Below are 20891 nucleotides of genomic sequence, written 5' to 3'. Positions count from 1 at the left end.
TGAAACTAGATAGAGTCCTTACTGATCTCCATGACTGGCCAGAGTTAATAAGACTCTCCTTTTTCTAAATGTTTAATTAGATGATTCTTTTTTTCAGATCAAAGACTGATTTAGAATGTGAGAGTGAGAGAAGGCTGGGAATATAACTCTGGTAGAGTGCTATAGATGGTAGCAGATGGTCCTTGTAGTTGGCTAAATAATCACTGTTTTGATGTTCAGAGATAAACTGTAGTGTTTAACCTGCAGGCAGGTTTCTCAAAAAAAAAAATGTGTCTTATGTTTTTCCAGTGTGTTGAAACAGAAACAATACAGATACAGCATGTTTTTATATTAAAATTTTAAATTTATTGAAATTAAAATATAACATTTTTGGCCAGGCGGTGGTGGTGCATACCTTTAATCCCAGCACTCAGGAGACAGAGGCAGGCGGATCTCTGAGTTCAAGGCCAGCCTGGTCTACAGAGTGAATTCCAGGACAGGTTCCAAAGCTACACAGAGAAACTCTGTCTCAAAAAAAAACCAAACCAAACAAACAAACAAAAAAAAACCCAACATTTTCCCATTTCCCTTTCCTTCTAATCACCCAGGTACCTTCTCCATTGCCCCCTTTCAAAATCATGGCTTCTTTTTCTTTTAAGTGTTATTATTGCATATACTTGTATTTGTGCAATATATTCCTAAATATATATAAATACAACCTGCTCAGTTCATATGATGGATTGTTACTTGTATGTACATAATTTCAGAGCTGGCCTTTTGGTATCTGATAACCAATTAGGAGATTTATCCCTGGAGAAGACTGTTTTTCCTACTCTCAGCATCACTCAGTTACCTACATATAGTTCTTCGTCTAGGAGTGGACCCTGTAAGATTTCCCTGTACTGTGTTAGCATGTCTATTGGTGTGGGTTCTGTTCAGGCAGAATTCTGTTGTGCAGAATTGTGGATGAGAAGGTTCCCTGTCATTTTCTAGGAGACAGTGTCGGCAGATTTCATGCTTCTCTGACTCTGACGGTTTTTCTACCCCCTCTTCCATGATGTTCACTGAGCCTTAGGTGTAGAAAGTGTGCACACAACATGCTTTAAATTAGAATATATGCACATTCTATTTCAGGAAATTATTATTAAAACTTAAGTTTGAATAACAGATACTAATTTTTGAACTTTCTCCTCTCTTAAAGCTTGGGAAAATGCGGCTGACAATTCCATGTCGGGCACTTACCTGTTCCCACCTTCAGTGTTTTGATGCAACTCTTTATATCCAAATGAACGAAAAAAAACCAACATGGGTTTGTCCTGTCTGTGATAAGAAGGCTCCATATGAACACCTTATTATTGATGGGTATGTATGTTTGCATTCCTCTTTGTGTGTTAAAATGAGCCTCTGTTATCTGAGTTTGTTACCATCAGGTTTGAGATAAAACCTAGTGGTAAAATTTTCAAAATAGGATTTTTATTATTGAAAAAATCAATAATTAAATATTTTAAATACTTTTCATTTATGTGTGTATGTTTAGCTTGTTTTAAAAACACATGCATTTTCTTTTTCTTTCAGTGCCTTCTGTTGTTTATCATTTTAAGCACCAGTAGTTCTAAACAGGGTATGCATATACTTTTGAGTATATCTAAGACCTACGTAGTGTTTTGGAGAAACCATGATAAAATTATGAGGTTCTGGTTAACTCAAATCCATCATTCATGGATGGATGGATGGATGGATGGATGGATGGATGGATGGATGGATGGATGGATGGATGGATAGATTAGATAGATAGATAGATAGATAGATAGATAGATAGATAGATAGATAGATAGATAGATAGATAGATAGATAGATAGATAGATAAGAGCTTTTGGAACTAAAAAAATGGCTCAGCAGTGAAGAGCCTATATTGGTGTTATAGGTCACCCAGGTTCAGTTCCCAGAACAGGGAATCTGATGCCCTTTTCCATACTCTATATGAACATAGCCAACACATACAATTTAAACAATTTGTAAATAATAAGGTCTCTTTTAAAAGTGGACTTTTTAGACAACTTTTGTAGAGACTAGATCTGGCTTCTGTCCTGTCCATCAAAACTTGGTCTCCATTGTCAGAGCTCCCAGCAAAGGGCAGCCATCTAATAGCAGCTCCCTTTGTTCTGTTCCTTGTGTTTCTATCCTTATCTTATATTTCTTTTCTGTGTCTTCACTATTGCATTACAGTGATCAGCAGTTCTTAAAATTCATTTTCTGTGGGTTTGACCTAGTGGTATCTGGCCATGAGTCTGTCTCTTCCCTTAGGTTTCTGTTTGCCTTTTTCTCACTGAACAAGAAACAAGGAAATGAACTGTGAAAAAGGAAAATGCCTTCCTATTATTTCCAGTGTTCTTCAGTAAAACACTCAAACAAGACAGTTTATTTATAGTATATAGAAGGCATAAGAGCCTGAAGGGAATAATACAAGCAATTGAATGTATTTATAAATAGACTTACAACCCAGAACTTTAAAGATGTCAGTCTTGGGAGAATATGAGTAAGTAGTGTTGTTTCCTGTTGGATTCTTCAGAAATAAAATGATAACTAACTTATAAACTTAAATTAATAGTAATATTTTACCAGCTCTGTATAGTATATATCTTAGCTCTTTCCTTTCTTAGAGTAAAATTTCTCTCTCTCTTTCTCGCTCACTCTCTCTCTCTCTCTCTCTGAAAAATGGAAAGAACAGAAAATAAAAGACATTTTTGATATAACTTCTGGTTTTATTTATATAAATTCTGATTATATGCTATTAATAACTTAGTTTTTGATTTCATTTAACATTATAACTGGATAATATAATTGGCCACAATGAATTTCATATATTCCCTATTCTTTTACTGTTAATATATTACTTTATTTGAATTTAACGGTTGGTTGCATTTTATTTATTTTTTGTTTTGTTTTGTTTATTTGTTTGTTTATTTATTTATTTGAGACAAGTAGTTCTATGTACCCATGGCTGTCCTGGAACTCACTCTATAAACCAGGCTGGCCTCAAACTCACAGAGAATTGCCTGCCTCTGCCTCCCAAGTGCTGGGGTTAAAAACATGCACTACCACCACCACCCAGGTGGTTGTATGTTTTATATGTGTAGCTTCAGTTTATTAAGTAACACTTTATGAGCAAGTTACAAGTATATAGTATTAAGAATAAAACTGAATACAAATAAAATCGCCACTCAGAAATAACTAGTGTATGCTTTTACTCTCACGGAGAATCTTGTTTTTAGATATCTTTTCTTTTTTTTTTTTTTTAAATTTCTTTCTTCTTTTTTTTTAAATATTTATTTATTTTTATTATGTATACAATATTCTGTCTGTGTGCATGTCTGCAGGTCAGAAGAGGGCATCAGACCTCCTTACAGATGGTTGTGAGCCACCATGTGGTTGCTGGGAATTGAACTCAGGACCTTTGGAAGAGCAAGCAGTGCTCTTAACCGCTGAGCCATCTCTCCAGCCCCCTAGATATCTTTTCTTAACCATCTCAGTTTTTGTGAACTGGGATGTATCTGTATATTTAAAAATCTTGGGGCCACTGAGGTGGCTCAGTGAGAAAAGGTGCTGGCTTTTTGCCGAGACTGACAATCTGTGTTTGATCCCCAGAACCCACCTGGTGGAAGTAGAGAACCAACTCCTACAAGTTGTCTTCAGACTTCCACACATGCACTGTGGCACCTACTTACCCATCTAGCACACACTAAATAACTTTTCAAGTTGTCAGGTTTTTTTTCCAAAGTTACTTGACATTTTTATATGAATGTTACACAATCTGAGTAACTATTTTCCCTATTTAGCATTAGGTTTTAAGAACAAATGTAATTTATCTGCTGTATTTTCTTTCCCCCATTACTACTTGTAGAAAACAGAAAATCTTAAGTATTTTAAGAGTCATACTTTTCATTTGTCTTTATTTAAACTGTTGTACTAAAGACAGATCATCTGTTTAGGTTGTTTATGGAAATCCTAAAATACTGTACTGACTGTGACGAAATACAGTTTAAGGAGGACGGCTCGTGGGCTCCCATGAGATCGAAAAAGGAAGTGCAAGAAGTTACTGCCTCCTACAACGGAGTTGACGGTGAGTAGGTGTCCACAGATCTGGTGGTCACTGCTGTGATGCACCGTGGTTTTCTCACGTGTAGACTTTTGAAAATTCCGAGCAGTATGGTTGGCTCAGTACTTGTTAGGTTATCAATTAAATGTCTATGAATAGATTCCTTTTAAACCAACTTTTTTTTTTTTTTTTTTTTTTTTGCCAGCCTTAAGATTTTTATGGCGCTACAGTCACTTTTAAAATCGTAGTTTTGAAGTGCTGTCCTTTTAAAGGTTTTTGTAGTTTTGGTGCAGAGTAGTGAATGTTGCTTTTTTTACCTTCTCTCTTTTTTTTTTCTTCTTTTTGTTTTTTGTTGTTTTAGACAGGAACTCACCGTGTAGCCCTGTAGGGCCTGGAACTCACAGAGATCCACTTGCTTCTGTCTCCTGAGTGCTGAGACTGACCCAGGGTGTGCACCACCACATCTAGCTAATTTTTTCTTTAAATATATGGGTAGATTTGACTTTCAGTGTTTGGCTAGGAGACGGTGAACCTTTTTTTTTAATATTAGTATTTCCTAGGTATTTTGGATGCTGTATAGATAAACATATGTAACACAATCCTGCTCTAAAACACTTTTATTCTAAAGTGGACATGAAAGATAATTTTTTTTAAGGTCTCTTCATGTATGTATCTTTGACTATCCTGGAACTCACTATGTAGGCCAGGCTTGCCTTGAACTCACAGAGATCCTCTGCCTCTAGAGTGCCGGGATTAAAGGTGTGTGCCACCATACCCAGCCATAAGGTGCATTTTGATTATTCTAATTCAAAATGTTTTTCAAAATAATTTATTAACAACCAATAAGAAGTGGCAGTTTTAAACTGAGTAGAACAGAGCCACTGTTACTTCTCAACTCTGGCTACAATAGTGCTGCTACTCTAAACTGATATGCTCATCTACAGGGACACTGAGAAAAGAGAATTGACACAGGTCTTGTGCTTTAATCATTCCCACACAGGATGCTTGAGCTCCACATTGGAGCATCAGGTGACCTCCCACAACCAGTCCTCAAATAAAAACAAGAAAGTCGAGGTGATTGACCTAACCATAGACAGTTCATCAGATGAAGAAGAGGAAGAACCCTCTGCCAAGAGGACCTGTCCTTCCCTGTCTCCTACATCACCACTAAATAATAAAGGGTAAGTGCTACTACGATCTTTCCAAAAAAACTCTCATGTGAAAGCTTGTTTGGTAAGTAAAGGCTGCCAGATAAACCACTATGCTTGAGTGCAGAATGTAGATTGACTTTTTCCAGGGATGTAGCATTCTTGAGGAATTAGAGTACTACACTACAAGGTTTGGATATAAGATTCTTCATATCAAGACATGCTTCTGGGCCTAGAGAGATGCCTTAGCGATTAAGAGTGCTTGGTGCTCTTGGAGAGGACCTAAATTAAGTTCCCAGTACCCACAAGATAGTTCTCTACTGCCTATAACTTGAGCTCTAAGAGATCTGATGCCACCTTCTGGTCTCCAGGGGTGCACATGTATACACACAGTTTTGGTTTTTTTGTTTGTTTGTTTTAAGGATAGTTCTGTTGTATACAGTGGTTCTTGATACACATCAGAATCACCAAAAGTTTTGTTTACATTTAACCAGTTTGTTTTGTTTTGTTTTTTACAAAAGACTTCTTTTATGTCTGTGTGTGTGGAGTTCAGAAAACAACCTTTAGGAATTGGTTCCCTCCTTCCACCATGTGGATCCCAGGATCAAAATTCAATTGATAGACTTAGTAGCAAGTGCCTTTGCTTGCTGAGCAATCTCACTAGTCCTTATTGAACCAGTTTTTGATTAATATTGTAAATAGAATTACTCTTGGACTAGGTGTTGTGGTATACACCTTTAATCCCATTACTTGGGAGGTCAGAGGCAGATAGATCTCTTGAGTTCCAGTCCAGTCTGCTATATAGAATGAGACCCCCATCTTCTCCCACCCAAAAAAAAGATCTTTCTATGTTTCCTCTTCTCCTCTTTTGTATGTGACCTTCCTTCTAGGCTATTTTTGCAGTCTTTATCCAATTTTAGCCTGGTGATAGCCATCTTGCTAGAGAGTACCACATGACAGACAGCTGAGCCACTAGTCTTTCTCCTATTGAATTTGTTCAGTGTAGACAATACTGCTGTGGGATAATGCTCTTGTACACTGTAAAGATTTGTCATTCATTGGTTTAATAAAACACTGATTGGCCAGTAGCCAGGCAGGAAGTATAGGCGGGGCAACCAGACTAAGAGAATTGTGGGAAGAGGAAAGGCAGAGAGTCTGTCACCAACCAGACGCTATTTAGCTGCCCAAGAAGCAAGATGTGAGGTAACAAACCACAAACCTCGCGATAAAATATAAAATAATATAAATGTGTTAATTTAAGATGTAAGAGTTAGCTAGGAATACACCTGAACTGAACTGTTGGTCAAACAGTGTTGTAATTAATGTAGTTTTTGTGTGATTATTCGAGTCTGGGTGGCTTGAGAACGAAACACAATCTCCGTTTACACAATGCATTTCTTCCTGGGAACTCAGACTGCTCTGCCATCCTGCTGACCTTCATGTGTCCTCACACAACTCAGACTTCCTCACCCTTTTGGGGGTGTGGACAGAACAGTGCACGTCTGTCTCAGCCCTTGGGAAGGAGGGCAAGACTGGCCTCCCTCTGAATCCGAGGAGGTGGTTGAATGCCTTTCACAGTTGCTGCCCGGTCAGAAGCCACAAAATTATTAGATTTCACTTTGGCCTGCTTGTAGGGTTTAGAACACTGGCTAAAAACTGGAACCTACTTGCTATAAAGTTAACTCAGGTAGAGCTCTTACAGTAGAGAGCTGAGTATGCCTGATCACTAAAGCTGGCTGTAGACATGTGTGAACTGCCAAGAAAGATCTGAGATGACTTGGGCTTTCCCTCATAGTAGTCCTGTTTTAAAGACATGTTACCTTTGTTTCCCAGGAACTGGAGGTTGGTAGCACGTTTTTCTAACTCCATCACTAATAAGGCTAGGGTAGTAGGACTGCCACTGGTTTGGGGCCAGCCTGAACTAGATGACAGCCTATCTCCAAAAAAAAAAAAAAAAGTTACCATAACAATTTCAATGTAGTAAGTGTTCTAAGGAACCTAGAGACTCAGAAGATATGCTTAGGTGATACATAAATCCTATGACACATGAGGAACAATAAAAAAATGATAACATTGGATCTGGATATCTGTAGGAAATCATAGAACCACCCCCCCACACACACACAGATATAGGAGAAAATTGTATTGTCGTTCTTTTGTGTCCTAATTGCAAAATTAAAAGATACTTTCTAAAACAAGTATATAATACTCTTGGGTTACTTGTGTGGCTTTTTTCTACTCTTCAGAGAATAGTCATATGTGAACTCTGCAATAGTCTTACTATCTGAGTATATATTTTTAATCAAGAAAACTTTAGAGTCTTTAAAAATCTAATATTTCTTTGAATATTTACTGTTCCTCCAAAAATAGCTCTGTTTATTATGTTTGGAAAATTACATTATGTGCACTAACTACTTCCCTGACTTTTTGTCCGTGATGAATTGAGCCTAGATGCAGCTCTACAAATGTAGGCCTTTCTCTATGGCTGTATAAATAAAACCTGAATGTCTCTAGCAGCTTTAAAAGAATGATTAGCAGGACTGGAGAGATGGTTCAGCGGTTGAGAATGCTGCCTGCCCTTCCAGAGATCCATGAGTTCAATTTCCATCAACCCCATGGTGGCTCACAACCATCTGTCATGAGATCTGGTGCCCTCTTCTGGCCTGCAGGCATGCATGTAGGCAGAACACTATATATATATATATAATTAAATTTGGAAAAAAAATGGTTACGCAGCACTGTGAGTGTTCACAGCAGCAGCCAGCCACTAGCTGCTAGAACACTAAGCCCTGCAGATCATTCACTGCTGGACTTTGTGATATGGAAATACACTTGAGAGCAGTCACAGAATTAAAAGACAGGTGGCCATCCCATAGCCAGGAGATAAGGACTGCAGCATCTTGCCACATGTTTGATTTCCCCAGAAGTTCCATACCATTCGCTAGATTGGGATGTTTGTAAAGACTAGCAGTTGACTGCTTCTTCCTGTTGCAATCTCCTGAGCATAGGCAAAGGACACAGCTAAGGAACATACATTCTCTGTGGGTGTAAGAAGTTTACATTTGCATTGCATGGAACACTTCTGTGCAGCACCTGAAAGTATCTTATGCTTACTATCCCACTCAGAAAAGTGTAGTACATATTCATAATTAGGATTCTCTTCCAGGAAATCTAACCTTGGTGTCTTGTGAAGTACTTCATGTAGAGTATTAGAGGCAAAAGCCAGGGCTGGGATGGGGTTCATTGGATAAAATACTTGCTGTATAAGCATGATGACCTGAGTTCAGATCCCTAGATCCAGTGTAAGCCAGGTGCAGTAGTCTGCATGTCTGATTCCATCCCTATTGGATCAAGAAGGGAGACAGACAGGAGAAGCCCTGGGAGCTCATAAGCTAGCTGGTCATGCATCTCATTGAGCAGTGACAGACAGGCAAGGACCAAAACATCGGGTTGTACTCTGTCCTCCGTGTGTGTGCTGTAGCACCTATGCACTTAAACTAGCATACATCATACCCATGCACATGCAACGTGAAAGAAGTCTTTATTCCTCCATTTCTTGTTACTTTATTTTCCTCTGTGCCTGTTAGCCTTACACGATTGGGATCACATGTAATGATGCATAAACCTTCCTAGGACTGTCATAACTATTTTCTTTTCAAAGTTGGTTCTTCATTCCTTTTCCCTTTTTCTTCTCCCCTCCCGCTGCCAAGAAAGGGTTTTTCTGTGTAGCATTGACCAACCTGGAACTAGCTCTGTAGGCCAGGCTAGTCTCGAATTCACAGAAATGCACCAGCCTCTGCCTCCTGAGTGCTGGGATTAAAGATGTGCACTACCACTGGGCTTTCCTCCTTATTTCTTAAGGGAGATAAGGAGAAAGATTTGACCTCTAGCTTATGAAGCATGTCACTGCTTTTTCTGGAGTTTCTTTGTTTCTTTTCTAGTTGTAGCACTCTGTTTAAAACCTCTCTTCCTCCTTTTCACTGTGGGACACTTTGCCTTGTCTCACTGCCTTGATTGGCTTCAAAGGCCCTATTATTTGAACTGTACTGATAGCCAAGCTAGACGTTGAGTGAACCAAAGTTACTGCTCAGAGTTCACTCTCAGCAGGCTCATAAATCTGCTTTCTCCTCGTGCTCAAGTTGCTGCACTCCCCTAGTTGTCTCAATTTGTGTTTTCCTTACCGGGGTGTTTTAGCCAAGGTCTCTGTTGCTGTAATGAAACACCATGACAAAAGCAAGTAGGGAAGGAAAGGGTTTGTTTGGCTTCCACTTCTGCATCACTGTCCATACTTCCATATCACTGTTCTCATCAAAGAAAGTCAGCACAGGAACCTGGAAGCAGAAGCTAATGCAGAGCCCATGGAGGGGTGCTGCTTATTGCCTTGCTTCTTGTGGTTTGTTTAGCTTGCTTTCTTGTAAATCGTTAATTAAGAAAATGCCCTACAGGATACAGGATTACCTGCAGCTCAGCCTTATGAAGACTTGTTTGTTTTTTTGTTTTGTTTTGTTTTTGTTTTTGTTTTTCGAGACAAGGTTTTCTCTGTGTATCTCTGACTGTCCTGGAATTTACTTTGTAGACCGGGCTGGCCTCAAACTCACAGAGCTCTGCCTGCCTCTGCCTCCCCAAGTTTGGGATTAAAGGCATGCACCCCCACAGCCCAGCCTGAAGTCTTGAGTAATTGAGGTTCTCTCCTCTCAGATTGTTGTAATAGGAGCGGTGGCGGGGCTGCGTCCCCGGCACCCAGCCGCCCGCATGGCTAGCTTATGCCCCAAAATAATTACACGGAAACTGTATTCTTTTAATCACTGCCTGGCCCATTAGTTTTAACCTCTTATTGGCTAGCTCTTACATATTGATCTAACCCATTTCTAATATTCTGTGTAGTACCACGAGCTGGCTTACCAGGGAGGATCTTAACCTGCGTCTGTCTGGAGTGGGAGAATCATGGCGACTCCTGACTCGGCTTCTTTCTCCCAGCATTCTGTTCTGTTTACTCCACCCACCTAAGGGCTGGCCTATAAATGGGCCTAGGCAGTTTCTTTATTATTTAACCAATGACCTTCCTCCATCGTCAGATGACTTTAGCATGTGTCAAGTTAATGTAAAACTTTCCGGCACCGTTGTAAGGAGGCTGCTTGTTGGTTCCGGGCTGCTTGGCAGCTCAGACTCGAAATAATCATACAGAAACCATATTATTTAAATCACTGCTTGGCCCATTTGCTCTAGCTTCTTACTTGTTAACTCTTAACATCTTAATTTAACCCATCTCCATTAATCTGTGCATCACAAGGTTATGGCCTACCAGCAAAGTTCCAGCATGTCTGGGTCTGGCAGCGGCCCCATGGCTTCTCTATGACTCTGCCTTCCTTTTCTCAGCATTCAGTTTAGTCGTCCCCCTCCACCTCCGCCACCTTGCTCTATTCTTTTGCCCTATCACAGGCCAAGACAGTTTATTAATTAACAGTATTCACAGCATATAGAGGGGAATCCCACATCAATCCTAGTATCCCTAGATTTTTCACTATCTACCCCTTCAGAACCTACTTTGAAAGGTCTACAGTTTCCTTTGTTGTGGGTACCTCTCACTCCTGTTCTGTTACGGTGACTCAGCTATGCATGGTTCCTGTATTCTTAGAAAGGAGGGTGCCTCTCTAAGGACTCTATGAACTATGAATGGTGATTCCATTGCATTTATCTGATTCACCTTACAGCCTTTGCAAATGCTACTGCATGCCAAGTTATTTCTTACCATTTGCTTTGTTTTTTGTTTGTTTGGTTTTGTTATACTATCTTTTCATGTTTTAATCATAAAAAGTAGAGCTCAATTGTGGGATACAGTTTCATTTGTTAAACTGTTAGTGACTATTAAATTCTCTAAACATTTCTTTCTCACAGAATTTTAAGTCTTCCTCATCAAGCATCGCCTGTGTCCCGTACCCCCAGCCTTCCTGCTGTAGATACAAGCTACATCAACACTTCCCTCATCCAGGACTACAGGCACCCTTTCCACATGACACCCATGCCTTACGACTTACAAGGTGAGTCCCTGGTCCTTTGCTGCTGTCATACAAGCTGAGGAATGCCTTCACTCTGTGTGGCTGCAGTCTGGGGATGAGAGATATAGGGGAGATGTGGAGATGGGAGAACGGGGCTTTGGAGCCCAAGAACAATGGCCTGGATCTTGGTGGCATCTTCCTCGGCAGCCTGCCCTCACTGCTGTGGGAATCCTGAGGCAGGGGTTTTAAGGTGTTGTGAGCTTCCCGGTCCCTTGGACTGCTGGAACACTTCTTGCATGTGGCCTTCAGTTTGGTGGGGGTGAATGCTGGCTTTTATTCTTTGATTATGGCTTCACCTAACGCTCACTATGTGTAGCTGAGTTGTATTATGAGACTTGATCTTGCTGTGTAACCCTGATGTTGGCCTGGCGCTCACCATATAGCACACCAAACTGGCCTCAAACTTGCTGTCATCCTCCTACCTCTGCCTCCCAAGAGCTAGGATTTTAGGCTTGCATCATAGCATGCTATGGCACACATGTGATGATCAGAAGACAGCCTGCAGGAATTCATTCCCTCCATATACTATGTGGATTTTAGGGATCAAACTCAGGTCATTAGCTTTGGTGACAAGCACCTTTACCCACTGAGACATCTTGCCAGCCCTGTAATAGTAATGAATTGAGACATTTGAAATTTTTTACTTTGGTTCTTTTGAACCTTATCCCTTTTTTTTTTTTTTTTTTGTCTTAATCTTTTGAGACAGTCATTCTATGTAGTCCTGATTGACTTCAAACTCATAGATATCCATCCACCTGCAGGTATGAACTACCATACCCAGCCTTACTCTTTTTAAGAGAAGTAGTCTGAAATGCCAGTATATTCATTTGTATCTCAAAAAGAATTTCAAGTCTGGGTTGTATCTTTATAACTTAGTGACTTATGGACTAGTCATTTAACTTCCTGGAGGCTGGTCACTCCCAGCAGTTTTCTAAAATGCTTTTTTTTAGCTATTTGCACACATCCATCACTACTGAGACGCATTTTGTAGTTCCTTATATTGTAGTCTCTTCTGGTGTGGGTAGGAGTAGTGGCCAAAATATTGCATTGCTTGTGTACGTCAAGGTTAAACATCATCATGAGGCCCTTGCTTTTCTTGTTCTTGTTATGTAGTGCTGGCTAGTGTAAAACAATGCAGCCAGGAGTCAGGGCTGAGCTTTCTGTGATGCCACCAGACACTTGTTTTTAAAGACAGGATCTCTTTGTGTAGAAGTTCCACCTGCCTCTGCTTCCTAAAAGCTGGAATTACAGACATGTGTCATCATGCCTAGCCATACTTCACATTTGGGTTTTAGTCTGGTTTAGATGATGGGAAGTGAACACATTTGAGAAGGAGAATAAAAAGCTTTGCTACAACTTGGGTGGCCTCTTAAAGTTTCACCCGTAAAATCAAACCAAAAGTATGAAATACCCCAAGAGGCATTCATGTAGAATAAATTAAATTGAAATCTAAGGGCTAGGGACATAGCTCAGTGTATAGAATGCTTGGCAAGTATGCATAAAGCAATGGGTTTGACTTGCAGCACCAGATAAATTGAACATAGTGGTATGTGCCTGTCATCCCAGCACTAAGAGGTGAAGACACAATTAAGAAGTTCAAAGTCAAGCCAGGCATGGTGGCGCACGCCTTTATTCCCAGCACTGGGAAGGCAGAGGCAGGCAGATCTCTTTGAGTTTGAGGTGAGTACAGTCTGCAAAGCGAGCTCCAGGACATTTAGGGCTCTTAACACAAAGAAACTTTTTGTTGACAAACCATTACCACCACCCACCCACCCACCCAGGATGGTCATGGAGTACAGTGACCATCCTGAACTACATGAACTTCTATCTAAATAATTAGATGTTTACTTGTGAGGAATCAGTAAAAGCAAGGTCTTTGTTGCCAAACTTGGGCTTTATCCTTCATAGCTTAGAGATGAAAATGCCATATAACGCCCAACTTAACTTCTTGTGACTTTTTTTTTCCTTTTGGTGGGGTATTTGTTGTTGAAGAGTCTTTTGGTATCACCTTAGCTAGACTGGAAGTTGCTTATGTAGACCAGGCTAGCCTCTGCCTCCTGTAAATGCTTGAATGAAAGGTGTGCACCACATGTCCAGCATTCCTTGTGTTTAAATATGAATTCAGAGTGTATAGAATGTAAGATTTAAAAGTTTTACTTTTTGTTGTTTTTTGCCTACAAGCTAAGTTTTTTTTTGTAATTCTTCCCACAGGATTAGATTTCTTTCCTTTCTTATCAGGAGACAATCAGGTATGTTAATGTGAAAACAATCCATTTCTTTAATTGTATATTAAAATATCAAGCTATAATACATAGCCAGAAGAAAGAATAAATTTCCTTGGCAAGGGGAGTACAGTGTTGCTCTGGCTGTAAGAATTTAAATAAAAGCCATCCTTTATCACTGCCCTCCACCCCCAGTAGAGGGTAAAAACAGTATTTGTCTGTTGATTTCTCAATACTGTTGTATAAAGACACAGGCCTGTGAACCATGTGATTAATAGATTTCAGTCTTGGCCACATGTGTCAAGAGTGTCCTGTTGCCCAGGACATCATAGCTGTTATATTAGTCTGTGGTGCTACTGCATTGCCAATGGTATGTTTAAAGCATACAGTTGTGTGTGTGCAGTCCGTAAGTACTAGACAGTGATAGTGAATGATCTGATTTTCAGTTATACAGCATGCTGTGCTTCCTCAAACTGTATTTCCTGCAGCTCTGATTGCTTCCTCTGCTCCCATGTTTGTCTCAGCTCATGTTGCTTTATTCATCTCAGACCCTAAATGTACAAAATCATTTGCTAAAAAGGCCACATCTAGTGACCTGGAAGCAAGATTAAAAGAGATCAAGGAGTGTGGAAGGAGAAAGTCAGTGACTGTTACTCAGCAGTCAGACTGTCCCATTGCACCAGAGCTACAGACTTGCATAGCAAGAACAAAGTGACAGAAGTCTCATCGAAAACAGTGAGACAAACACAGATTGAGAAAGGCCTACTACAGCAATAGAGAAATGGCTAAGGATGTGGATTAAGGCCAGGATGCAGAAGCACATCCCGCTCGGTACTGTGACACTCTCTACCAAAGCAGTGATCCAGCCACTGTCCAGATGCCTTCCTGAGTTTCGTGCCAGCAAGCTGGAGCACTAATTGGAGATTAGCAAACTTTGCAAGATGTTGTTGTTCATTGGTGATGGTGTTCATGTACATCCTCCTTCATCCCAGTATCACAGTGGTCGTCTTGTTCCAACACCATGTCTCTGACCCAACCAATAGAAATAGATCAAGGAGATTTTTAAAAAAATTTTTTTGAGGATTTCATACATGAATATACTGTATTTACATTATTTTGACCCATTCCTTTCCCTCCTCCAGCTGCTCTGTGGCCCCTCTCTGTATATAAATTTTTAAATTTTATTACTATTGTATCCATGGTTGTATATGTGACACAATGTATGTTTAGAAGTCAAAGGACAGCTGTATGGAGTCAGTTTTCTCCACCTCTGTGTGGGTTTCAACTGTTGAACTCAAGTATTCAGGCTCTATAGCAAGCTCCTTTATCTGCTGAGCTGCCTTGATGACTGATTAAGGAGATTTAGTGGCCTTTGGGACCTGCTGCCTGAGTAGGACCTTTGTCCAGGCTACTGCTGCAACAGGAACACTGAGGAGACAAGCCTGTGAGTGTGGACGGATGATAGCACCAGTGCTGTGCAGTAGCCTTGTGTAGGCATTCGAGCGATTACTGCTGACTGCAGAGGATTTGCTTTTGATGAAGAGGTTGCAAAGCAATGTTGTAGTTGTCGTGGCCACTAACTCCAAGATGGTGTATGTGACACTGAGGAGCCCCAGCGAGCTTCCTAAGGAAGCTGCTGTGGAAGCTTGGGACTGAAAAGCAGGCAGGAGCAAGGGGAACTGTAAGAGACAGAAGGAGTCCCCACTGAGTTTCATAAAGGAACTAGTGGAACTTGCACAGACATCAGCAGTCCCCTTCAGATGAGATACTTTAGAACATGAATATCAGAGAAGGGGAATGTTTGTGTACACTTTTCACAGCTCATCTTCGATGAAAAGGCACAGACCAAGCAAAGCACTACAGCATGCTTCTGAAGAATGGCACCTGCTTAGGATGAGCTCTAGTGGAGAAGCAGGCATTTCCCCTGCCCTGAAAACCTTCCAGGAAACAAGTTGTGCCTAGAAGACATGGCACTGACCCCTGGCCTGTGTAGACCTATGAATGAATATATACATACACACACACACACACACACACACATCTTTTTAGCAAAACACATAATTAGATCTCATAGGGTATAGATATGATGAAAGAAGGTTTTTGCACAGCCACGTGGTCTATTCATGTTTAAGTATTATTATAAAGAGTAAAATAGTTGGGAGTGTTTAAGAAACCCCAACCTCTCTGAAGATCTGTAGGCAGTTACTCTTTAGTGGGGGAGATGTTTTTTTCTTCAGTGGTTAGCCACTGGTAAGTTGTTCATACTCTGTAAGCAACACTGAGTAACTCACTAGGACACACACTGAAGGTAGACTGTTGAGAAGAGACAAGGATCAGCTAGAGGGAGAGAAATAGGGGAAAGCAGTAGAGGGTAATTATAATCAAAAGACATTATCTACATGTGAAAGTGTTATAATGAAACCTATGATTGTGTATAATTAGTACATGTTATAAAATCTTTAAAAATGAAAAAGCTTAAAAACAAAGTAAAATTGTTATGTAACCAATTAATTAAAAGGCGAGCTTTGGGATTTTTTTTTTTTTTAAATAAATGTAGAGTAACCTAAGCATAGAGTATTGGTAAAGCCCACAGTAGTCCTCAGCCTTCACAGCCACTCAGCAGGCAGCAGTCCCTGACCCAGAGACTTGCAGCTCCACACACCCCACTATGGGAGTGCCCTGCAGAAGTGTGACATTGCTTATCTTTTACAGCAAGTTCTCCCTGCCTTTTCCAACTCAGACCTACTCATGTGCACAAACACTGTGCCCAGTGCCTGCAGTGCTGAAAGCAGTGACAGGCTGCACAGAGCCGCAACCTGAGCACGATAGCAGCTGAGCTTCTTCATGATGCAGTTCTCAGGATGAACTTGTCAGTGGGAATGCGGGATGTATCTTGAGAGGGGCAGCTGCCCTCCTTCCTGCTGCTTCTGAACATCTCAGAAATAGAGTTTTAAGAACTGCGTGCAATGCAAACTAAAATACACACACAACACAATCAAAAGTGTTATTCCAGTTTCAGATACCATGCCAAAGCGCTCTCAGTGACCAGTCATTTCACTGCAGAATGTGTTGTTACTTGAGGAGCCAGACACTCAGGATATGTTAACTTGGGACTTGCTCTGCTGAGAAGAGTACAGAGGTGCATCTGATTGTAACGAGAGTGTTTTGTCTCTGGTCCCTCCTAGCATTACAACACCTCCCTGCTTGCCGCAGCAGCAGCAGCGGTCTCAGATGACCAGGACCTCCTGCACTCCTCCCGCTTTTTCCCGTATACCTCCTCGCAGATGTTTCTCGATCAGCTAAGTGCTGGAGGAAGCACTTCTTTGCCAGCCACCAACGGAAGCAGTAGTGGCAGCAACAGCAGCCTTGTGTCTTCCAACAGTCTGAGGGAGAGCCATGGCCATGGCATGGCCAGCAGGAGCAGTGCAGACACGGCGTCCATCTTTGGCATCATACCAGACATTATCTCATTGGACTGACGCCCTCGTCCTGCTGCTCCCACCCTGTCCCAGATTAAATGACTTGGCAGAAGAGAACTCTGTGCTCTGTTTTACCTTATCTTGTTTAGAAAAGTACACAAGCGTGTTTTTTTTTCCTTTTTTTAGGGAAAAAAATTAAAAGAAATGTACAGAGAACAAAACTATATTTTCAGTTTTACTTTTGTATATAAATCTAAGACTGCCTGTCTGATAAAATACTTGTTTTAAAAAAAAAAAAAGGAAGGAAAGAAAAGAAAAAGCAAGCACCCACAAACCTCCTTCAGTTCATTTTTTTCTGGATTCTGAAGACTTTTTCACCATTTGTCCTCTGGTTTGGGTTTTATTTTACTTCAATGGCATTATCTTACTTGCAATAACAGAAACAGAATTGTATGTATGAAGTTTTAAATCATGGGCTTTGTTGTAGGGAGGGGGTTGGGATAGTTTTGATTTCCATTGTTTCAAAGCAACAGACTTGGAGTCTGTTTATGTATGCGTGGATTTTGCCAGCCTTAAGTTATAATAATCTCACCTGTCCCACTGCACTCCCTTTGTTTGCAGGACATAGCTCGTGGGTGTGTGTGTGTTTTCAGTGTGTGCCTGAGTGTACTGTTCTGTCATCACTGTCCCCTCTCCTCCTGTTGGCATTTAGTTAATATCAGTTGCCTGCTTTTTTCAAAATGCTTCAGAGGTCTTGAACTTTAACATAAGCATCTTTCTCAGCTCTCCCAGTGCGTGTTCGCCATCACAGGTTCTCTGTGATCTACCGTGTACCCCCTAAGAGTGTGTTTCCTAGAAGTGTTGGAGTAGAAGCTGCCTGGATAGGCAGTCTGAGGGCAGGCCTGTGAACGACGATACGCTTGTGTGGATTCTGAATCGGAATTGCCAGTATTTTGTATGTAAGGCAAATCTGTGAGTACCTGCATTTTGGTCACAGGGTAACAAGTTTTTGAGAATCTTCATACCAAAGTGGGATGTGAAAGAGCCCTGGAAGCCCCGTGGGGTATGGGTATCATGTGCAACTGGCAGAAGACATTGTACCACCTCAAAAAAGAAAGAAGTCAGTTACCCTAAAGTTGACAATACAGTGCAGCCCACATGTGGATCTGTAGCAAATCTATTTGATAAACAGTTGAAACTCAACAATAACTTTAGTTATTTTGTTTCTCTGGTTCTAAATATACTTCTTTTCTTAGCCTTGTTTGTTTTTACTCAGCTTTTAATGACAAGTATGACATAGGAAGCTATTATTTTTTTAATTCAAGAATCAGTCAGTCATATCTACTTGGTCTTACCTACTCTCAATAGCAGAATATGTAAATATATTAAAATTTTCTTCAGGAAATGATTAAGGGTCAAAGGAAGGAAAAAGTGCTTCTCGTACTTGAGAGTCATCAGAGAAGATGCAGTGCTCTTACAGTAAAGATAGATGGTGGCTGATGGAGGGCACAGGTTTATCGGCAGAGAGGAAGGGGCACAACATCCAGTTCCCAGACTGACTTTTTATGTTACAACTTCGTGTTCTCAGAGTTGAAGGACCTCCTTTGTGTATAGTAAACTTGTTTTCAAACCTTGCATCAGTAACGAAGGACCTATATTAATGCAGGTAGAAGTCAAGATTGCTGTATCTTCAGTTGTATGATAAAGTGAATGGTTCACATGACAGTGTGGCATCTAAAAATATGTTTTTATAGCGTCTCTGCTACTAAACTGTCAACTTGAATTTTGAAAAAGTTGGTGTTGATATGTATATGTGTGTGTGTGTATATATGTATTTATAAACAAGTGTGTGTGAGTAACATCGTCTTCCCCTGCGCATGTGTGTTCCACACAGAAACGGCTGTGTTAGAGTCACAAAACAATCCGCAATAAAACAAGGTATTTGTTGTCAGTTCAAACCAGAAATGGTTACGTTGTTAAATTTTATCGGGTGTGGTGAGTACACGTTTGATTTATTTTTTTTCAGTGCTATATTAATTTAGGCTCATTTCAAATAAGGTCTTAATTTGTGTCTAAGTTGAGATTAGAGTAGGAATCAATAAAATTGTGGCTATTTCTGTTAGCATTGCAATAGGAAACATTTTTGTTATTTCAACTATCTGAGATGAAATGAATAGTTTTCCTTGTTCTTGGATTTTTTTTTTAACTTGTTAGTGGTTTTAGGATTCTGATCAGCAGTTTTTGTGTCTAATGCTGAATTACAAACTTAGAACAATCCAGTTGAAAAACCAGCCCTCTGCATTCTTCAGCCCAGTTGTGGAGGAACGGTCAGTTTCCTTCCCTGTCCTGCATTGTATCAACCTAAGGGGAGAGTGGGTAACAGTGAGAAATATATGTTCATGGCTTTGGTCATGTTAGCTCGTTCCACGTCAAAAAGAGTTTATTTCTTCATTTGTTGACTTCCTAAACATTACACATGGTTACGTTCAGTCACGGACTTTCACGATCTTTAGTAATTATTAGTCATGCACTGCTTTGTCTCCTACATTAACAAGAAAAAGCACATGGTCACTCCATCTCTTTTTGTTGCTTTTCCTTAGCCCACCCTCATTCCACAGCCCTGCCAACCTTGGTAGGCTGTGGACAAATACTGTTCTCAGTATCTTTCAACAAGTTGCTAGGAACCCTCTTCCTTAGTCTTTCTTACTAGCATGTTCACATGTGCTCTGTATAGTACTGTGTGTGCCCCATCTATCTGTAAGCACACATCATCAGAAAAGTAGCTGTTCAGCTAGCAGGGTAGGGGTGGCTTTTAATTTACTACGTAAGTATTACTGAACACATTTTTTAAATATAAAACTTAACCATGCATCATACTTGGTTGACCAAGGTTTTTCCATTGCTAATTTAGGTATTATACATCTACATTACTGACTTAAAGAATCACCTAAGTTTTGAAAAGTGTGGGAAGTGTTTCAGCCAATTTTTCTTTGAGGACAAGTGTATGAAACTGAGTGAAAATATATCCCAATTGTAAATGGATACATGTAGAAATAACCTAGTTTTTAAAGCAGTTTGAACTTTAAGTACATAAAACTTTCAGGATCTTCAGGACTCTTTAAAGCACATTTGAATTTATTTTGGTAAGAACTTTGCTTTATGGATACACATTGCATTCTGTTTGTTTTGGTTTTGTTTTTAATTAAACACAAAGCATAGATTTCAAAGAGGGAGGGAGAATATCTGGTGGTCCCAGAGTGTGCTGCTGCTGTTTTATTAACAAAGAGGAAATGTATATAAATAGATAAAAGTTACCATAAATTCCATGAACTTAAATCTGTGATTCATTGCCTTAAAACTTTCTCTCTTAGAATTTCCATACCGCATGCCAAACCAGTAAAATGGCTTTTAAAAATGTATAATAGACCAATGTCAGTTTGTATAAAAGTACCAAGTGAAAATATTTATTACATGCATTGGAGAAAAGTTGTTTCCCTATTGAATGTTACCTGTTTATGTAGAGCTTTTAGATGTAATAAAAGAAAAGGCTTCAGTTAATTTGTGTTCTGTAAAATACTACTACTGGGTCTATAAAGGAACAGTCCCCATAAGAAAAGTGCTGGTGCAACGTGCTCCCAGGGCCCCTGAAATCTAGAGGTTTCAAAGCATGACAAGTAAGTAACTGATAGCTCTACATCATGCTTTGACCTTCCTTACTGGAATACAGCTAGCTCTGTAATATACCACAGCACTAAATTTTAAAGGTACTTGTTGTCTATCTGTTGTCCAGACACCTGGGCCTCTCCGCTCTTTATGGTGTGCAAGCCCTGTGCTAGGTAAACCTGTTGGAATTTGAATAATGCACACATGGGGACCCTGAAGCAACAGCCTCCTGATATGGCTGTGTAAATCCGGCTTCAGGAGTTTGAGCTCACCATGACTAGAGCATTGAGTGGGGAAAGTCAGCCCAG

General features: G+C 40.2%; 1 protein-coding gene across 1 annotated transcript in view; it reads left to right on the top strand.

Moving 5' to 3' along the window:
* Window positions 1-20478, top strand: part of Pias1 (protein inhibitor of activated STAT 1) — a 117347-nt gene extending 96869 nt beyond the window's left edge. Inside the window, exons 9-14 of the mRNA XM_057766866.1 lie at window positions 1181-1341; window positions 3969-4099; window positions 5076-5256; window positions 11119-11261; window positions 13491-13528; window positions 16687-20478. Of these exons, the coding sequence (XP_057622849.1) occupies window positions 1181-1341; window positions 3969-4099; window positions 5076-5256; window positions 11119-11261; window positions 13491-13528; window positions 16687-16980 (948 nt within the window). The 3' untranslated portion in view covers window positions 16981-20478. The remainder of the gene's footprint in view (window positions 1-1180; window positions 1342-3968; window positions 4100-5075; window positions 5257-11118; window positions 11262-13490; window positions 13529-16686) is intronic.
* The last annotated feature ends 413 nt before the right edge of the window (window positions 20479-20891 follow it).

This window comes from Chionomys nivalis, chromosome 4 (assembly GCF_950005125.1).
Source record: "Chionomys nivalis chromosome 4, mChiNiv1.1, whole genome shotgun sequence".
Taxonomy (NCBI): domain Eukaryota; kingdom Metazoa; phylum Chordata; class Mammalia; order Rodentia; family Cricetidae; genus Chionomys; species Chionomys nivalis.
The sequence above is the reverse complement of the archived record's forward strand: the minus strand, read 5'-3'. Positions and strand labels throughout refer to the sequence as shown.